The sequence below is a fragment of the Emiliania huxleyi genome, assembly GCF_000372725.1.
Source record: "Emiliania huxleyi CCMP1516 unplaced genomic scaffold EMIHUscaffold_72, whole genome shotgun sequence".
Lineage (NCBI taxonomy): Eukaryota > Haptophyta > Isochrysidales > Noelaerhabdaceae > Emiliania > Emiliania huxleyi.
Genome location: NW_005196603.1, coordinates 174,637 through 191,324, shown reverse-complemented (window position 1 = coordinate 191,324; position 16,688 = coordinate 174,637). Strand labels below are relative to the sequence as shown.

At 67.8% G+C, this 16,688-nt stretch overlaps 6 protein-coding genes across 6 annotated transcripts; 2 read left to right on the top strand and 4 right to left on the bottom strand.

Annotated features, from left to right (window-relative positions):
- Window positions 1-225: 225 nt before the first annotated feature.
- EMIHUDRAFT_217060 (hypothetical protein) lies at window positions 226-1,784 on the top strand (the record flags this gene model as incomplete). Its single annotated transcript, XM_005761177.1, has 6 exons — window positions 226-527; window positions 743-869; window positions 972-1,094; window positions 1,266-1,422; window positions 1,507-1,577; window positions 1,671-1,784. The coding sequence occupies 6 exons, from the start codon at window positions 226-228 to the stop codon at window positions 1,782-1,784; spliced, it is 894 nt and encodes a 297-aa protein (XP_005761234.1).
- Window positions 1,785-2,396: 612 nt separating this feature from the next.
- On the bottom strand, window positions 2,397-3,602 carry EMIHUDRAFT_217059 (hypothetical protein; the record flags this gene model as incomplete). The annotated part of the gene is made up of 1 exon (XM_005761176.1): window positions 2,397-3,602. One exon carries the CDS (start codon window positions 3,600-3,602, stop codon window positions 2,397-2,399), a length of 1,206 nt encoding a protein of 401 aa, XP_005761233.1.
- Window positions 3,603-4,082: 480 nt separating this feature from the next.
- On the bottom strand, window positions 4,083-4,511 carry EMIHUDRAFT_217058 (hypothetical protein; the record flags this gene model as incomplete). Its single annotated transcript, XM_005761175.1, has 1 exon — window positions 4,083-4,511. The coding sequence occupies one exon, from the start codon at window positions 4,509-4,511 to the stop codon at window positions 4,083-4,085; it is 429 nt and encodes a 142-aa protein (XP_005761232.1).
- A 531-nt stretch (window positions 4,512-5,042) lies between these two features.
- Window positions 5,043-5,978, bottom strand: EMIHUDRAFT_358730 (hypothetical protein). The gene has a single exon (XM_005761174.1). It carries the CDS (start codon window positions 5,950-5,952, stop codon window positions 5,170-5,172), a length of 783 nt encoding a protein of 260 aa, XP_005761231.1. The 5' UTR covers window positions 5,953-5,978; the 3' UTR covers window positions 5,043-5,169.
- A 3,238-nt stretch (window positions 5,979-9,216) lies between these two features.
- EMIHUDRAFT_105849 (hypothetical protein) lies at window positions 9,217-11,415 on the bottom strand (the record flags this gene model as incomplete). The annotated part of the gene is made up of 3 exons (XM_005761173.1): window positions 9,217-10,365; window positions 10,539-10,674; window positions 11,354-11,415. 3 exons carry the CDS (start codon window positions 11,413-11,415, stop codon window positions 9,217-9,219), a joined length of 1,347 nt encoding a protein of 448 aa, XP_005761230.1.
- A 1,476-nt stretch (window positions 11,416-12,891) lies between these two features.
- EMIHUDRAFT_57768 (hypothetical protein) lies at window positions 12,892-13,347 on the top strand (the record flags this gene model as incomplete). The annotated part of the gene is made up of 1 exon (XM_005761172.1): window positions 12,892-13,347. A coding segment is annotated over one exon (456 nt), but the record flags the coding sequence as incomplete, so codon positions are not given.
- Between the last annotated feature and the right edge of the window lie 3,341 nt (window positions 13,348-16,688).

Below are 16,688 nucleotides of genomic sequence, written 5' to 3'. Positions count from 1 at the left end.
GTGCCCTCCGTGCCCCATCCACCCATCCCACCTTTCTCCCAGGATATCGCCCTTTCGCGCCGTCACCTCACTCCTCCGCCGCCGCCTCCGTTGCAGAGGCGTCGCCTCCTGCCCCGAGCTCCAGGTCGGTGATCAAATCGGCGATTCGGCGCCATGTTTTGATCTGTGCCTGTCTCGGTCGCGCGACGGCCACCCATTGGCTGGCGCACGTGGCTCCTCGCGTGTATGATCGGCGACGCCGTCATTGTCGACCTTCGTACCGGACCAGGGTTCGCGCACGCATTGGCCTCGACGCTGCTCAATGTACGAGAGCTTCTTGACGAGCAATGGGTGGTGCACGCCTGGGTGTCAGCAGACGCCAACCTCTCCCGTACCGTGCGCCAGCGCCTCTACAAGCTGAGCGGCCTCCGTCATGCGCTCCGTTGCGCCAATGCCGGGACGTGCGCCGCTCTACGGCTGAAGCGCATGACGGGAGAGAATTCGAGGGCGTGGTACAACCGGCTCATCCTGAAGACTGACTTCTGGAGGTGCATCTCTCTCTCTCTCTCTCTCTCTCTCTCTCTCTCTCTCTCTCTCTCTCTCTCTCTCTCTCTCTCTCTCTCTCTCTCTCTCTCTCTCTCTCTCTCTCTCTCTCTCCCGTGCTGTGGAGCTGCAGCTGCAGGATCTGCAAGAGGCGGCAGAGGCCAGCAGTTGCGCTCGCCTATGGGGCGGTCATCTCACTGAGCGCTCTCTCTCCGTCCAGGTCCTTCTCCGCGCCGCACGTGCTGCTATTTGAACTCGACACCTGCCTCTGCCCGTCGCCCACCTGGTCGCTGCGGCACTTCGTCGACGAAGGCTACTCGTACATCGGGGCGCCGTGGCACCCGAGAGTCTGCCACGCTCATCATCCTCTCGCCGTGACGCGACCCTTCCGACCCAAGCTCCGCAGGAGCGCTCTCCGTAGTAGCAGCGCCAGCGGGCGTCTGGCACAGAGCGTCATTAGCCCGGACGATCAGCGTCCCGATGGCGCCTTCCACGACGGCGCCTTTGCCTGCGTCGGCAACAGCGGCCTCTCGCTCTGGCGGCGCCAAGACGTGCTGACGCTGCAACCGGCAGTGGATGAATGCCGTGTTGCCGTCTCTCCGGCCCGCAAACGCCTCAATCGAATCATGTAGGCTTCTCGCCGTCGAGGCGGTCCCCTCCCCCCGCCCCGTGTACTGCCGACTAGCGTCATCAGACCTCTGCTCACTGGGTCTTGGAACCGAACAGCCATTGCAACATCGCAGGCGTCTAGCGACGACTTTCTCGAGTGGCGCACGGTGATTGCCGACATGTGGCTCTCGGCGCAGCTGCAGTCGAAACGCTGGCGTGGGCTTGGCCTACGCGGCGTGCCCAACGCCAGCGAGGCGGCGCGCTTTGCCATCGAAACCTACGGATACCGCGGTGCTCTAGATGTTGCAACAACACTCTGGGCCTTAGCGCGGCTGCTTGGAGGGGCGAGTGGCAGAGGCCCTCCCCTCCGTCCAGACACCGGCGTGCCTGTCGGCGTGCACCTGAACGCGCTGCAACGGCGGGAGCCAAAGCGGGCACTCTTGCAGGTGATACGTAGCAACGCACGCTCCTCTTTTGCAGACAAATCGCAGCCGGAGGCCCGAGCGCGCCTCACCCCCCGCTCTCTCGCGTGCGCGAAGGCGGAGCACGAGAGAATGCTGGTGCTGAAGTGCCCGCCCGTGGCCTCAGTCTTCTACAGATGGGACGAAACGCGGCACGGCTCTGTCGGGGCAGCCCCCGAGAATCGCGGCTGACACCGGCGTCTCCTGTTGCGGAGTCCCGTACGTGCGCGAACTACTTTCTCTCTGCGCGGTGTTGCCGTTGCCGCTTGCCTTCTTTGCACTTTGGAACGCTCCGCGCCGAAAGACGTGTAAAATTCTGCGCGTGAGACAGAGCGCGCACGCACTGTCGCAGCTCGAAGTTTTATACAGTAGAGACAGTCTCATCTATTTGGTGGACTCCCCCACATCCGCACCGGCGGAAGCCACCCACGCTCGATAGCGACCTCGAAGCTCCAGAACTCCTCCTCGCCGTGCGGCGCGCCGCCCCACGTCCAGAAGAAGGCGCCGGCGCGGCGGGTCCGACCCCCGAGCAAGCGCGCAAAAATTGAACTCGCGCCGTAGTGGGCGCCTACATGGAGCAAGAGGCCAGCTCAACGACGGCGTGGTTGTGATAATCCTCTCGGCCTTGTCGTGGGGCGGCTCGCCAAGCTGCGCCCTCCCCAACGCGCGCATCGTCGCATTGTGCTCGCCGTCGCTCTGCGCGTCAAAGCGCCGCGGTAGGGCGCTTTGGTCGTCCGTGGCGTACGGCGTCCGGAGTGACCACCTGGGGCGGGGGGAGGTATGGCCAGCTCGGCATTGCGCCCCTCATGGTGACCGCCACCGCTCCGTGGCCGCGTCGCACTCGCCCGTCAGCGCCGGCCGGCTGCCCACGTCGAGCAGCATTGACTCGAGATGGACGAGTGGGCCGGCGACGAAGTGCGGCGAGGCCAGCCGATCAAAGAGGGCCGGAAAAGGTGGCACGAGGACGCCGTAGTACAGGTGCAGGTCGAAAATGATGTTTGGGTAGCGCGCCGCCGGCAGCCCCTCGGGCGAGTCGAGGGCCGCCCACCCGAGCGAGAAGATGGCGCCGAGCCCGTAGAGCTGCAGTACAAAGGCGACCTGGCCGGCGCGCATGCCGCTGCCGCGGACGGTCTCGTAGGCGCGCTTGTAGTAGGGCAACAGTACCTCGTTTGGCAGCTCGGGCTCGTTGAGCGGCGAGATGGCGACGACGGAGCGCGACGAATTGTACCGCGTAGCCACGAGCCGCAGCGCCGAGAGGGCCCCGTCGGCGTCGAAGCGCGACGGCTCCCAGGTCGGGTCGGAGCGGCCGGTGGTCTGCCTGCCCGACTGCCCGCCCGGCGCCGCGTGCAGCTCGAGGAGCAACGAGAGCGAGTGCCGCTCCGCATTTGACACGACCTGGTCGAGCAGCTCGATGCCGCGGCCCACGTGGTACCCGCCAGCGCCCTCGCGCCAAGCCTCCGAGCCGGGCGGCGCCGGCTCCCGTGCCACCCACCACGGGAATGGCACGCGCACGGCGGTCACGCCCGCGGAGGCCATGGCCTCGAAGTCGACGCTCGAGACGCGCGCGGAGCGGAAGGCGTCGATCGCGTCGAGCTCATCCGCAGCTCGCAGACGCGCGGTGAGGGAAAACTCGTCCTCACTGTCGCCCGCAGCCGCGGCCGAGTAGGGCGACGCCACCTCGCCGCAGCATTTCGTGCGGAGGGAGGTGGTTCCGCACAGCCACTTCTCGAGGACCAGCCAGCCACCGACGTTGACGCCGTAGAGGGGCGTGTGGCGCTCCATCCAGGCCTCGGCCACCACATCGCGCCGATTCCAAGCAGCCAGGCGGGCGAGCAGCGCCAGCACGACCAACAGCAACGCAAGTGCTGCGCAGCCGAGCAGGAAAGCTCTGCCCGCCACGTTGGAGCGGTGCGGTGCGCTCTTCTGCGCGTCGGTCAGCCGAGCATAGCCACGCTCCCTTGCGGTGGCTGACGGCTCGGATGCAGCCGGTAGAAGGGGCTCTCCGCCCATCGCTAACGCGTTGTTTCTTTCTTAGGAAGTCGGGACGGTTCGGATGCCTGCAGTGTATAAATAAATAAATATAGCAGCCAACCCTAGCGGGATTAGGGCAGCAACCCGACGGGCAGACCCCGCCCCGCTCGGAGGGCGTGCACCACACAGAGGGCCCAACTTGAGCACTTGAGCACTGGATAGGGTCGATTCCGCATGGTACGGGATCCCTCGATCGTCTCGCCCTCCCTCACTGGTGTGTTCATTGGGGGGGGTCATAACAAACACGGTGCAGGATCGAGGTGCACGCTGCCGAAGCAGTGTCGTCCCTCTGGGGGGAGGCGGGGGCCCCCGGAGGCACCGTGCGCCGCGCCGCAGTGCGGAAACGGGGCTCCGGCTCCGCTAGTCTCCGCTAGCACCGACTTCCCGAATGATCACGGTTGATCAGAGGGCAGATTTGGAGAGATCTCGAGGAGTACATACAGATAGATCCTCTAGCCATCAGAAAACTCCGACCTGATCGGTCGTACTGACCGCCGACAGATCACTCCAGACAGCAGACAGGCCGACGTCTGCACGCGGCCGGCCGGGCGAGAGGCTTGACATGATCCGACCCTGCGACCCTGACGCTGCTGCTCTAGCTATCAGATAACTGCTGACTGCTGCCACAATGTGTGACCGGTGCTGGCCCACTTGGCGGCCTTCCCGGTCAGTGGTGAGGCGCAGTTCAGAGCTGTCGATGGCGCGATCCGCCGCACTGGTCCCACATTGGTGACACGAGACCACCAAGTTTGCCGGTCCAAGAGAGAGGCACCGGCGCTGTCCGGAGAAGGTGCATGGCCCCTCCTGACTGCCCATGCGCGCGAGGCTGTGTAGGCATAGCCTCGAGAGTGCCAGCAGCCAGTCGCCGAGGCAGTTTGTGACGCGCATAGCGTCAGAAGCGTGCACGCGCTGGAAGGACACCTTCCTACTGGCCGTACGATCAGGTCGTCACTGAATGGTGGATACTAAGGCCGCGAGCTATGCAGGTGGTCAATTGTTCAGCAGGGCACGGTCAGCAGCGCCGACAGGCTGTCGCAAGGCGTGATAGCATGGCGCCGCAAGACCGGCGAATTCCTTGAAAACAAGTAAAAAATCGCCCAAAAAAGAAAAAAGTGCCGAAAAAATCGGCGCCTGCGGCGGGCCGTGGGACCCCATCTCCCCCCCGCATGGATACCCTCTAGGGCCCCCGCCTCCCCCGCCCCCCAGAGTGTCGTCCCCCCTCTCCCCGACGGCGATGGCGCGACTACAGAAGCCTCTGGAATAGCCTCTCTCTCTGCCAAGAGCCTCTTCGCACGGCAGCACGCACAAGAGCCAAGGCACGCACAAGACTCAAGAGCCAACGCAGCCTCACACATGATGTCGCGTCCGCTCCCGCCTCCATAGCGGCCGCGGCCTCCTCCGCGCCGCCGCCGCGGCTTTCGCCACCATCGCCGCCGCCGCGCCCACCCTCGGGCTCGCCACGCCCGTGACGCCGAACCAAACCCTCTCCTCGTTGAGCCCGCGAGAAGCCGGACCATCCCCTCCTTGTCCAACTGCGCGGGCTTTCTCACGGCCCCGGCGACCACGCCTCGACCTTCTTGGGCAGCAGCTGGTTCGAAAGGTCCTCTCCGTGGCCCAGGCAGCCGTGCTCGCCCTCGCCCCAAGCATAAACAGCGCCATCGGCGGCGAGGGCGAGGCTGTGGCAGCTTCCAGCCGAGACAGCGACGACGCGCCGCCCAGCGAAGGCCTCGATCTTCTTCGGCAGCAGCTGGCGCTGCTCGTCACCGTGGCCCAGCCGGCCATCACCTCCAAGGCCCCAGCTACAGACGGAGCCGTCGGCGGCGAGGGCGAGGCTGTGCCTACCTCCCGCCGACACAGTGATTACGCGCTGTCCAGTAAAGGCCTCGACCTTCTTCGGCAGCAGCTGGCTCTGCTGGTCGCCGTGGCCCAGCTTGCCGTAGTCTCCACCGCCCCAGCTCCAGACAGCGCCGTCGGCGGTGAGGGCGAGGCTGTGGCTATATCCAGCCGAGACAGCGATGACGCGCTGGCCAGCCAAGGCCTCGATCCTCTTCGGCAGCAACTGGTCCTGCGTGTCGCCGTGGCCCAGCTGGCCGTAGTCTCCATCGCCCCAGCTCCAGACAGCGCCGCCGGCGGTGAGGGCGAGGCTGTGGCTAACTCCAGCCGACACGGCGACGACGCGCCGCCCAGCAAAGGCCTCGACCTTCTTCGGCAGCAGCTGCCGCTGCTGGTCGCCGTGGCCTAGCCGGCCAGAGTTGCCCCAGCCCCAGCTCCAAACGGCGCCATCGGCGGTGAGGGCGAGGCTGTGACTGCCTCCAGCCGTCACAGCCATGACACGCTGGCCACCAAAGGCCTCGACCTTCTGCGGCTGCCACTGGTCCTGCTGGTCGCCGTGGCCCAGCTTGCCAAAGAATCCATCGCCCCAGCTCCAGACACTGCCGTGCGCGGTGAGGGCGAGGCTGTGGCCACCTCCAACCGAGACGCTCACGGCGCGCTCGTCACCCAGCGTCGACGGGAGGCGGGTCGGTGTGTTGAGCCGCGTCACGCCCTCGCCGTGGCCGAGCAGCCCGGGGATTGGGTTGTAGTCCGGCGCCGAGCCGCACGACGAGAGCCGCCCCTCGCCGTCAATGAAGAGGCTGGTGTAGTGGCATCCCGCCGCCCTCGCCGGCGGGTTGGACTCGTGCAGCAACGCCGAATAGCACAGCCACCGCACGGCGCAGACCTCGCCCGCTGGCGGCGGCGGCAGCTCGAAGCCGCGCTCTTGCGCCCACAAGCGGATGCCCTCCTCCGCAAGCGAGGTGTGAAAGAGGAGCGAGACGGCCGCGGCGCGAGCGATGTCGGCGGGGCTGTCGCAGCGAGACAGGGCGCGCTCGAGGAGCTCCCTGGGGAGGTCGAGCAAGCGGGCGGGCGGCGGCGCGTCTGGCGAGGGAGCGGCGGTCGAGGCGGAGGCGAGGCGGCGCGAGCGGCGGCGCGGCGGTTTGGACATCGCGAGAAAAAGAATTTTACCACAACTCCCTCGCACAACACTGGGCACGGGACTGACGCGAGAAAAAGAAAATCGTTCGCGAATTCCGGCGTGAGATTTGTTTCCTCCGGCGTCGGCGACATGGTTTGCCTTCGACTGCCTTTGACTCGCAAGACGCGCGAACACACACAAACTCGCGACTACAGAAGCCTCTGGAATAGCCTCTCTCTCTGCCAAGAGCCTCTTCGCACGGCAGCACGCACAAGAGCCAAGGCACGCACAAGACTCAAAGGCCAACGCAGCCTCACACATGATCTCACGTCCTCTCCCGCCTCCATAGCGGCCGCGGCCTCCTCCGCGCCGCCGCCGCGGCTTTCGCCACCATCGCCGCCGCCGCGCCCACCCTCGGGCTCGCCACGCCCGTGACGCCGAGCCAAACCCTCTCCTCGTTGAGCCCGCGAGAAGCCGGACCATCCCCTCCTTGTCCAACTGCGCGGGCTTTCTCACGGCCCCGGCGACCACGCCTCAACCTTCTTGGGCAGCAGCTGGTTCGAAAGGTCCTCTCCGTGGCCCAGGCAGCCGTGCTCGCCCTCGCCCCAAGCATAAACAGCGCCATCGGCGGCGAGGGCGAGGCTGTGGCAGCTTCCAGCCGAGACAGCGACGACGCGCCGCCCAGCGAAGGCCTCGATCTTCTTCGGCAGCAGCTGGCGCTGCTCGTCACCGTGGCCCAGCCGGCCATCACCTCCAAGGCCCCAGCTACAGACGGAGCCGTCGGCGGCGAGGGCGAGGCTGTGCCTACCTCCCGCCGACACAGTGATTACGCGCTGTCCAGTAAAGGCCTCGACCTTCTTCGGCAGCAGCTGGCTCTGCTGGTCGCCGTGGCCCAGCTTGCCATAGCCTCCACTGCCCCAGCTCCAGACAGCTCCGTCGGCGGTGGTGGCGAGGCTGTGATCTTCCGCCGAGACAGCGACGACGCGCTGGCCAGCCAAAGCCTCGATCCTCTTCGGCAGCAACTGGTCCTGCGTGTCGCCGTGGCCCAACCTGCCATCGCCTCCAAAGCCCCAGCTCCAGACAGCGCCGCCGGCGGTGAGGGCGAGGCTGTGGCTAACTCCAGCCGACACGGCGACGACGCGCCGCCCAGCAAAGGCCTCGACCTTCTTCGGCAGCAGCTGCCGCTGCTGGTCGCCGTGGCCTAGCCGGCCAGAGTTGCCCCAGCCCCAGCTCCAAACGGCGCCATCGGCGGTGAGGGCGAGGCTGTGACTGCCTCCAGCCGTCACAGCCATGACACGCTGGCCACCAAAGGCCTCGACCTTCTGCGGCTGCCCCTGGTCCTGCCGATCGCCGTGGCCCAACGTGCCATAGTCTCCATCGCCCCAGCTCCACACAGCGCCGCCGTCGGTGATGGCGAGGCTGTGGCCACCTCCAACCGAGACGCTCACGGCGCGCTCGTCACCCAGCGTCGACGGGAGGCGGGTCGGTGTGTTGAGCCGCGTCACGCCCTCGCCGTGGCCGAGCAGCCCGGGGATTGGGTCGTAGTCCGGCGCCGAGCCGCACGACGAGAGCCGCCCCTCGCCGTCAATGAAGAGGCTGGTGTAGTGGCATCCCGCCGCCCTCGCCGGCGGGTTGGACTCGTGCAGCAACGCCGAATAGCACAGCCACCGCACGGCGCAGGTCTCGCCCTCTGGCTGCGCTGGCAGCTCGAAGCCGCGCTCTTGCGCCCACAAGCGGATGCCCTGCTCCGCGAGCGAGTGAAAGAGCAGCGAGACGGCCCCGACGCGAGCGATGTCGACGGGGCTGTCGCAGCGGGAGAGGGCGCGCTCGAGGATCTCCCTGGGGAGGTCGAGCAGGCGGGCGGGCGGCGGCGCGTCTGGCGAGGGCGCTTCTGGCGAGGGAGCGGTGGAGGCGTGGCGGTGTGAGCGGCGGCGCGGCGGTTTGGACATCGCGAAGAAAAGAAAAAAACCGCGCGCCAAGGCGCGCGATACACAATACATGGACATACGATGAATTATGCGAAGAAAGATAATGCCATCACCTTGCCCTAGATCTACCCCGCTGTGCACGAGCGGGCGGCGCTGCTGGGCGCGCGGAGAGCGCTCCTCGCTTACTCCTCGCTCTCCGACACTCCCACCGCCGTCAGTAACTCGCGCTTGAGCTGGCGTATGCACTCGTGCGGGGCACGTGGCCTGGAGCCCTGTTCACGCGCGCGCGAGACGTGCAGACAGGGTTGCCAGGTGAGAGCGAATGGCGCGGTTCACGCCTCGCACAACAGAGAGAGAGCTGCGCTCTGCATGGTGGGACGTAAAAGAGAGCGAGTACTTGGGCGAGTAGGCCGTGCGGTCGACGCTCTTGGGGCCACCTTTCCGCTTTGGTTTTTTCCCCACTGACGAGCGTGGTTGCCCATGGTCGAGTTGGCGCACGTACCTGAGGTGAAGGGCGCCATGAAGGGCGCCATGGGCGCAACGCTGTCAAATAAATAAATTATTAAAACGGACACCACACACCAAGTGTCAATGTTGATGGAGCGCTGTTTTATTTAGTGTCGCGAACTTCGCACCCGGCGTCGATGGCTCGACCCACATACGAACTTCGCTGCCGGCGCCGGAGACCCGCACCCGGTCTCGGGGGGAGATTCTAGAAGATCGAGCGAGGCAGCGCCGGTACGGCAGCGGTAACAGCCTCCGCTGCCTTCCTCGCCTTCGCCGCCGCCGCTTTTGCCTCAGCCGCCGCCGCTGCCTTGGCCGCTTTGGCCACCTCGGCCACCTTCGCCGCCTCGGCCGCCGCCGCTGCCTCGGCCACCTTTGCCGCCTCGGCCACCTTCGCCGCCTCGGCCTTCGCCGCCTCGGCCGCCGCCGCCGCCTCGGCCTTCGCCGCCACCTCCGCCTTCGCCTCCGCCTCGGCCACCTTCGCCGCCTCGGCCTTCGCCGCCTCGGCCACCTTCGCCGCCTCGGCCGCCGCCGCCGCCTCGGCCACCTTCGCCGCCTCGGCCTTCGCCGTCTCGGCCGCCGTCGCCGCCTCGACCACCTCCGCCGCCTCGGCCGCCGCCTCGGCCGCGGACGCCATCGCCTTGGCGGCCTCTGGCGCTGCCTCCGTCACCATCTCCGTCGCGAACGTTGCGACCTCTTTGACGTCGTCTGGCGCGGCGTCTGGCGCGGCGTTTGACTCTAGCACAGTCCCCGCCGCGCCGTGCTCGCCAATTTGAAGGTACTTTGGCGGGGGCCGGTTGGGGTCCTTGTACAGCGGGTAGAGGAGCGCCACCAGCGTGGCGGCGTCCGGGTTCGCCTCGGCCGCCTTGTCCGCCGATGCCGCCTTCGTCTCCGATATAGTGATCACGTCCGTCACCTCTCCGCAGAGGGCCTCGCCGTGCGTCTTGACGGCGTTCAGGCGGGGTTTCAGCTCCTTGATGGCGCCGCAGATGCGCTTGCCAACCGTCATTGCGTTGCAGATGTTGCCCGTCATAGCCTCGCTGAGGGCGGCTTCAGGGTTGTCAAGGTACTTCTGGCACGTGTTGACAAGCTTCTCGATGTCCCCGATGACCTTTGCGAGGCCCTCAAGCGCGGAAGCAACCGCGGTCTCAGCATCCTTAAGCTCCTGCATGACGGCGTTGGCGATGCCCGCGATCTCGAGCTTACCGAAATCAATCACGATCGGGCACGCTCCGTTCATGAACGAGACGTTCGCAGTAAAGGCTCCGACAATCTCCGCCAGGGGGTTGGACATCCCCGATTCGGCAAAGTTGGACACGGCCGCCTTGACGTACGCGCGCAGAGCCTTGAGCACGGCCTAATAACGCCCGGCTATGAAGGAGAGGGTGAGTGCGCCGACTAGGACGGAGGTGGCCAAACTGATGCTCGACCTCCAGGTGACGGGTCAGCGGGTGATAGCGCAGGGGCAGAATGATCGGTCGCTGGAGACGCCCTCTTTAGCGCAGGGAAGGTTTTGGCTCGCACTCGCACCTCAAACGCGCTGTTGACCTCAGACAGTTTGCTGGCGATGCCGCCGCTCGTGACGGCGGCCTCGTCGAGGAGGGCGATGCCGCATTTCGGCGTCTGTCCTTCTTCAAAAGTCGAAGACCCGCAACCCATGTTGTACCTGCGAGAGTGACGAGGGCAGATTTTCTTGGCGGTCGCCCGATGGTTCCTGACACTCATCACAGAGTGGGCCCTCCCGCGCGCTGTCGCGGACGGCGTCATGGCGGGGAAGCACGGCTCTAGCGCGGTGGTCACCGGCACGGAAGGCGAGCGCCTTCAGTGAGAAGCGGTTGCTCGGGGTGGCGGCGTGCGCACGCCCTTCCGCCCGCGTCTCGGCGGTCGCGCGTGTCACAATTGCGCGAGCTTTTTCTTTTCGTGTGTGAACAGCGATTTCCCGGAAAAGTCCCTCACCAGTGCTTGTGCACGACGAAAAAAGAAAGCGGGGCGCCCTCATGCCGGCTCTCTCGCGGATACACCGCCACTGCCCTCATGCCTGGCCGACGCAACGCTGGCTGGCTCAGGCCGCCTCCCATACGCACCTGCATGTGTGGACGCGAGTATTAACTAAGATGAGCGCCCACGCATGAGGATGCGCGCCTGCGTCCATCCAGGTAGCCCAGATACGCGTCTTCGTGTCTGGGCGCTTATCTTGAGTAAGGCTCGCGCCTACACGTGTAGCTGCGTATCTTGAGATGAGCGCCAATACTTCACGGCGGCCCCCTCGGGGCGCTTGCGGACGACAAAGAAGGTGCGGCCTCCTCCGTCAAGTCCTCCTCTCGCGCAGGCCGGGGTTGAGACACTTGGCCACGGCTGGCTCGACGACCGTCGCCACGTCTTTCCACTCGATGTTGCTGACCGCCATGTGGTTTGAACGCTTCGCTACCCGGCCGCCGCGGGCACCTCGGCGCCGGCATCATCCTCCGCGGCATCAAGGAGATCCGCCATAAAGCAGCGCCCAGCAAGCCAGGGACAGATGACACAGGCGACTTGAGCGCGTATCACCCAAAACTATTCACTTTTGAGCGCCATATGCGCAGGAGGTGCGTATGTCAACATACGCGCCTGCACGTGTGAGCGCTCATATTGACTAATATTCGCGTCTGCATGTGTGGGAGCGTATGCTGACCGCCAAGCACCCACGCCGACACCGCGAGTACTAGCTAAGATAGGCGCCACACGCGTGGGCGCTCATCTCAAGATACGCAGCTACACGTGTAGGCGCGAGCCTTACTCAAGATAAGCGCCCAGACACGAAGACGCGTATCTGGGCTACCTGGACGCAGACGCGCATCCTCATGTGTGGGCGCTCATCTTAGTTAATACTCGCGTCCACACTTGCAGGTGCGTATATGGGCTCGGTGCACATGAGCACTTACACGTCAGGGCGCGAGCCTTAGCTAAGATACGCGCCTACACGTGTGGGTGGTCATTTTGACCCACTTTCCGGGTTTGCCGGACGTTGGTGCCCGAACCTCTGGCAGCCATCGTGGAAGAGCTCGCTCGAGCGCCCTCTGGCCGCCTCTACTACTCCTCGCGCCAAGCGTGCAGTCAGGCGGACGACGCTTTTCGGGTGCGGCGTATCCCATATCTCGCGGACGGCACTGTCGACTTTGACAGCCTTTCGGCACTCGCGGCTCGAACGCAAGACGGCGTGGTCGATTCGCAAGAGGGCAGTCGCAGCCCGCCTTTGGTGGTACACCGCGAGTACAGGGCGGTGCTGGGCCCGTCGCTGCTTCTCGGGCGCGACCGGTTCGGTGGCGTCGACAATCGGCTCTCTTCTGCGCCCGACCGCGACAGCACGCTGCCGCTCGCACACGCACACGGGCCGCCGCTTCTCCCTGCGCGCTCCGGTGGCGTGCCGGAACATGCGACGCTGGTCGAGGCGCTGAGGCACACAGCGGCCGCGTGTGGCGCCGACCGGGGCATCACATACGTGACGGGCGGTGCGGCGACGCACGAGAGCTACGCTGGCCTGCTGCGCGAGGCGCGCAGGCTGCACTGCGGGCTGCGGAGGCTGGGACTGCGGCCGCGTGAGCCGGTGGCGCTGCAGATTCTCGACAGCCGCATGCACATACGCGCGCTGTGGGCATGCGCCGTCGGCGGCCTGCCGTCGCTCACGGTCGCTGTGGCGCCGCAGCTAACGCCGTCCAACGCCGTCGCCGCCAAGCTCGTCGCCGCCGTGGCGCAGCTGGGCGCGCGACACGTACTCGCATCGGACGAGCTCGCCGCGCCGCTGCGCGCTCTGCTGCCGCGGGCCGAAGTCCTCGCGGTGGCTCGGCTCGAGGAGGCGGCGACCGCCGCCTCGCCGCTGCCAGAGGAGCTGCCAGAGGAGCTGCCAGAGGAGCTGCCCGGTCCCACCTCGTCCGACGTCCTGTTCTACCAGCTGACCTCCGGCTCGACGGGCGTGCCAAAGGTGATCCCCGAGACGCACGCCGCCGTGATCCACCACATCCGCTCCACGGCCCAGGGTTGCGCCGCCCTTCCGGGAGAGGAGACGAGCCTCAACTGGCTGCCGTTCGATCACGTCGTGCCGATACTCACCTACCACTTTGCGGACGCCTACCTCGGCCGCGCCGCCGTGCAGCTGCCGACGGACGAGGTGATTGCCGACCCGCTGGCCTGGCTGCGCAGCCTGGCGGCGCACCGCGTCACCCACTCTTGGTCGCCCAACTTTGGCTTCAAGCTCGCGGCCTCCGCGCTGCGCGAGGGCGGGCTCGACGCCACCGCCGCGAGGGAGTCGCTCGGAGACCTGTCGTGCGTCCGCCGGCTGATGAACGCGGGCGAGCAGGTGACCGCCGCGGTGTGCGACGCGTTTCTATCGCTGACGGGCCTGCCTTCGGAGGTGATGCAGCCCGCCTTTGGGATGGCCGAGACGGCGACGTGCATGGCCTACGCCAGCTTGTACGGCGGATCCGACTCCTCCGCCCTCGTCCTGACAGAGAGCCTCGCCGCGCCCTCGCTGCGGCTCGCGCCGCCGTCCGCCGCGGAGCCGGGGGCGCGCGTCTCCTCCTTCACCTGCCTCGGCCCGCCGTCGCCCGCCGTCGAGATGCGCATCGTCGCCGCCGACGCGCAGAGCGGCGGGAGGGACCCGTTGCAAAGCGGCGGCTACTCGCTCCTCAGGGAGCTGCAGGTCGGCCGGCTGCAGATCCGGGGCGAGTGCGTGATGCGAGGCTACGTCAACCACCCGGCGGCCAACGCAGAGTGCTTCGCGGGCGACGGTTGGCTCGACTCGGGTGCGAGCCGCCATACGCCGAAAGTTGCCCCCCCCCCCCCCCCCCCCGCAACACCCTCCCTCATCCCTCTAGTCGCCCTCACCGGCACCCTCGGCCGCGGCGATAGGCGACCTCGGCTTCCTGTGGGGCGGGCGGCTCTTTCTGACGGGGCGCGCCAAGGAGGTGGTCATCGTGCGCGGCGCAAACTACCACTGCTACGAGATCGAGGACGCCGTCGGGGCGCTGTCGGGCGTCGCCACGGCCCGTGTCGGCGCAACGAGCGTGCGTGACGCGGCGTCCGCCACCGAGGCTCACCCCGTTGGTGCCGGACTGGGCGGTGCGAAGCACCTGTTGACCTCGCCCGCCCCCGCTGCAGGCGCTGCTCGTCTTCTTCGTCCCGTCAGACTCCCTTGCCGCCGAGGCGTTGCCGCACTTGCACGAGGGCGGAGTCCTCATCGAGGCGCTGCGCCGGCTGGTCGTGGCGGTGCGCGCCGCGGTTGCGGCCGCGTTTGGCCTCGAGCCGCGCTACGTCATCCCGCTGGGCGAGAGCGCCTTCCAGCGAACCACGTCGGGCAAGATCATGCGCGCCGCCATGCGCGCCGCCTTTCTGCGCGGAACGCACGCCCGCGCGTGCGCCGCCCTCGACCTCGCGCTCGACAGCGCGCCGGGGTTCGCATTCCCCGACTTCTTCGCCGCGCCGCTGTGGGTGCCGAGACCACCGCCGCCGCCGCCTGCGTGTGGCCGCCCTTGCGTGCTCCTCCTCGCCCCCCCGCCGCTGCTTGCGAGCGGCCTCTGTGAGGCGATTGAGCGGTCATGGGGACCGGGGCTGCGTACGGTGGCGGCAGGCGGGGCGAGCGAGGATGAGCTGCGCACGCTGTTCCTGAGCGCCGCCCCGTCGCATATCGTGCACGCGGCGCTCCTCACGCCCCTCGACGAGTCGCACTCCTCCGACGCCGCGTCGCAGCTCGCAAGAGGACGGCGGGGCGACGGGGGCGGGACCGCCTCCGGCGCAGGCGACGCCTGCGAGGCGCTCCTTAGCGTGGCGCGCGCGCTTCGCAGCTGGCTGGGCGAGGGGTGTGCGGAGCCGCCGGCGAGGCCCACGCTCCTCTGCGTACGGTACACGGCGGACACCGCGGCGCCCGGGGCCCTCGAGTACGAGGCGAGTGGCGCGGGGCTGGCCTCAGCCTTGTGCAAGGCGCTCGCCGCCGAGCTCCCCTCGCTCGCGCGCGCTGCCGCGGTGCACGTGCCTCGCGCGTCGACCACGGAGGCGATTGGGTCGGCTGTCGCTGCCGAGGCGCGCGTCTCGTGTGCGCTCGACATGGACGTCGCGTACGATGAGGCCGGGGAGCGGAGGGTGCAGCGCTACCGGACCGCCGGGGCGACCCTGCAGTCGGCCGCTGCGAGGGAGGAGCAGGAGCCCGACACGAGAGGTGGCGAGGCGCCGCTGCTGCGTCCGAACGGGGCCTACGTCGTGAGCGGCGGGCTGGGTGGGCTGGGGGAGGCCCTCGTGCGCATGATCCTCGCCGATGAGGCGGCGGGCGGCTGCTCGGTGCTGGTGCTTGGTCGGCGGCCGTCGAGGAGGGGGCGGAAGCGGCTCGCCGAGCTGGGCTGGGGCGGTCGCGTCGAGTATGCGTGCATCGATCTCGGCGCAGACTTTTCAGCCCTGCGTTCCGCGCTCATCGGCCACCTCCGCCGCAAGGCGCAGCCGCTCGCCGCCGTTTTTCACTTGGCGGGCAGCTATCAGCGCGCACACGTGGCCGACTACGCACCGGCGGACCTGGCAGCCGCCACCCGCGCCAAGGTGTGGGGGGCGGTGCACTTGCACCGCGCCGCCATCGCCGCAGGAGAGCGGCCGGCCTTTGTGCATTTTGGCTCCGTCGCCACCGTCTATGCGGGAACAGGCCTTGGCGGCTACGCCGGCGCGAATGCCTTTCTCGCTTGGTTCGCTTGCTGGCAGCACGACACGGCGGGGCTTGAGGCTCGCACGATCGAGTGGGCCTCGTGGAGTGGCATTGGCATCTCACAGAGGGACGAGGCGCTGGGTATGGCGAGCTGGCTCGCGCCGCTCCCCCTCGAGCAGGGGCTGGCCGTGCTTCGTCGGCTCGTCGCGTCGCGATGCGACGGCCAGCGCCGCGTGCTGGTCGGCGTCGAGCCGCTTGACGCCGAGCTGGGCTGCCTCTTCACCGACGGGCCTGTGGGGCTGACCACGCCGTGCCTCTTCTACACGCCAGACGTGTGCCCGGAGCGCGCGCTGTGTGTCGGCCGCGTCCCCCTCTGCGTCCCCACGCTCCCCACCGACAAGTCAGGCAGCGTCGACGTCGAGGCGCTTCGCACTCGCCCGCTGCCCGAGCTCCTCGGCAGGCCTCGCCTCGCTGCCGCAGCGGGCGCCGGCTCACTCGCTGAGGCCTCGCGCCTCTCAACGGCCGCTGGCGTGCTCGACGTCGTGCTCGAGACGGCGCAGGCCGTCTGCGGCGTGCCGATTGACGCGGACGGCGATCTCTTCGACGCGGGCCTCTCGTCGCTGACCTCGGCGAGGCTGCGCGGCGCTCTGCAGCGACGCATCGGCCTCGAGCTGAGCAGCCGCTTGCTGCTTGAGCTCTCCAACGTCCGCGCACTTGCAGCGTCGCTCTTCGCCCGGCTGCAGGCGAGCGTCGCACCACGCGGGGAGGAGTCGGCCACCGAACACGGGGAGGAGGAGCCAGCCCTGTTGGCGGTGAAGGCGGCCGCGATGATGCGCGGCGGCGAGATGGCCGTCGCGGAGGCGCTCGTGACCCGCGCCGCCGTCGCCTCCGGCTTGCCGCTCGACGAGGCCGGCCTTCAAGCCCTGTTGTCGCCAGCCGCCACAGTGCAGCGGCCCCTGCCCGCGCCGCACGCCTCCCTCCTCCGGCTCGCGGCTGTGCTGTGGATGCACCGTGGGGAGCAC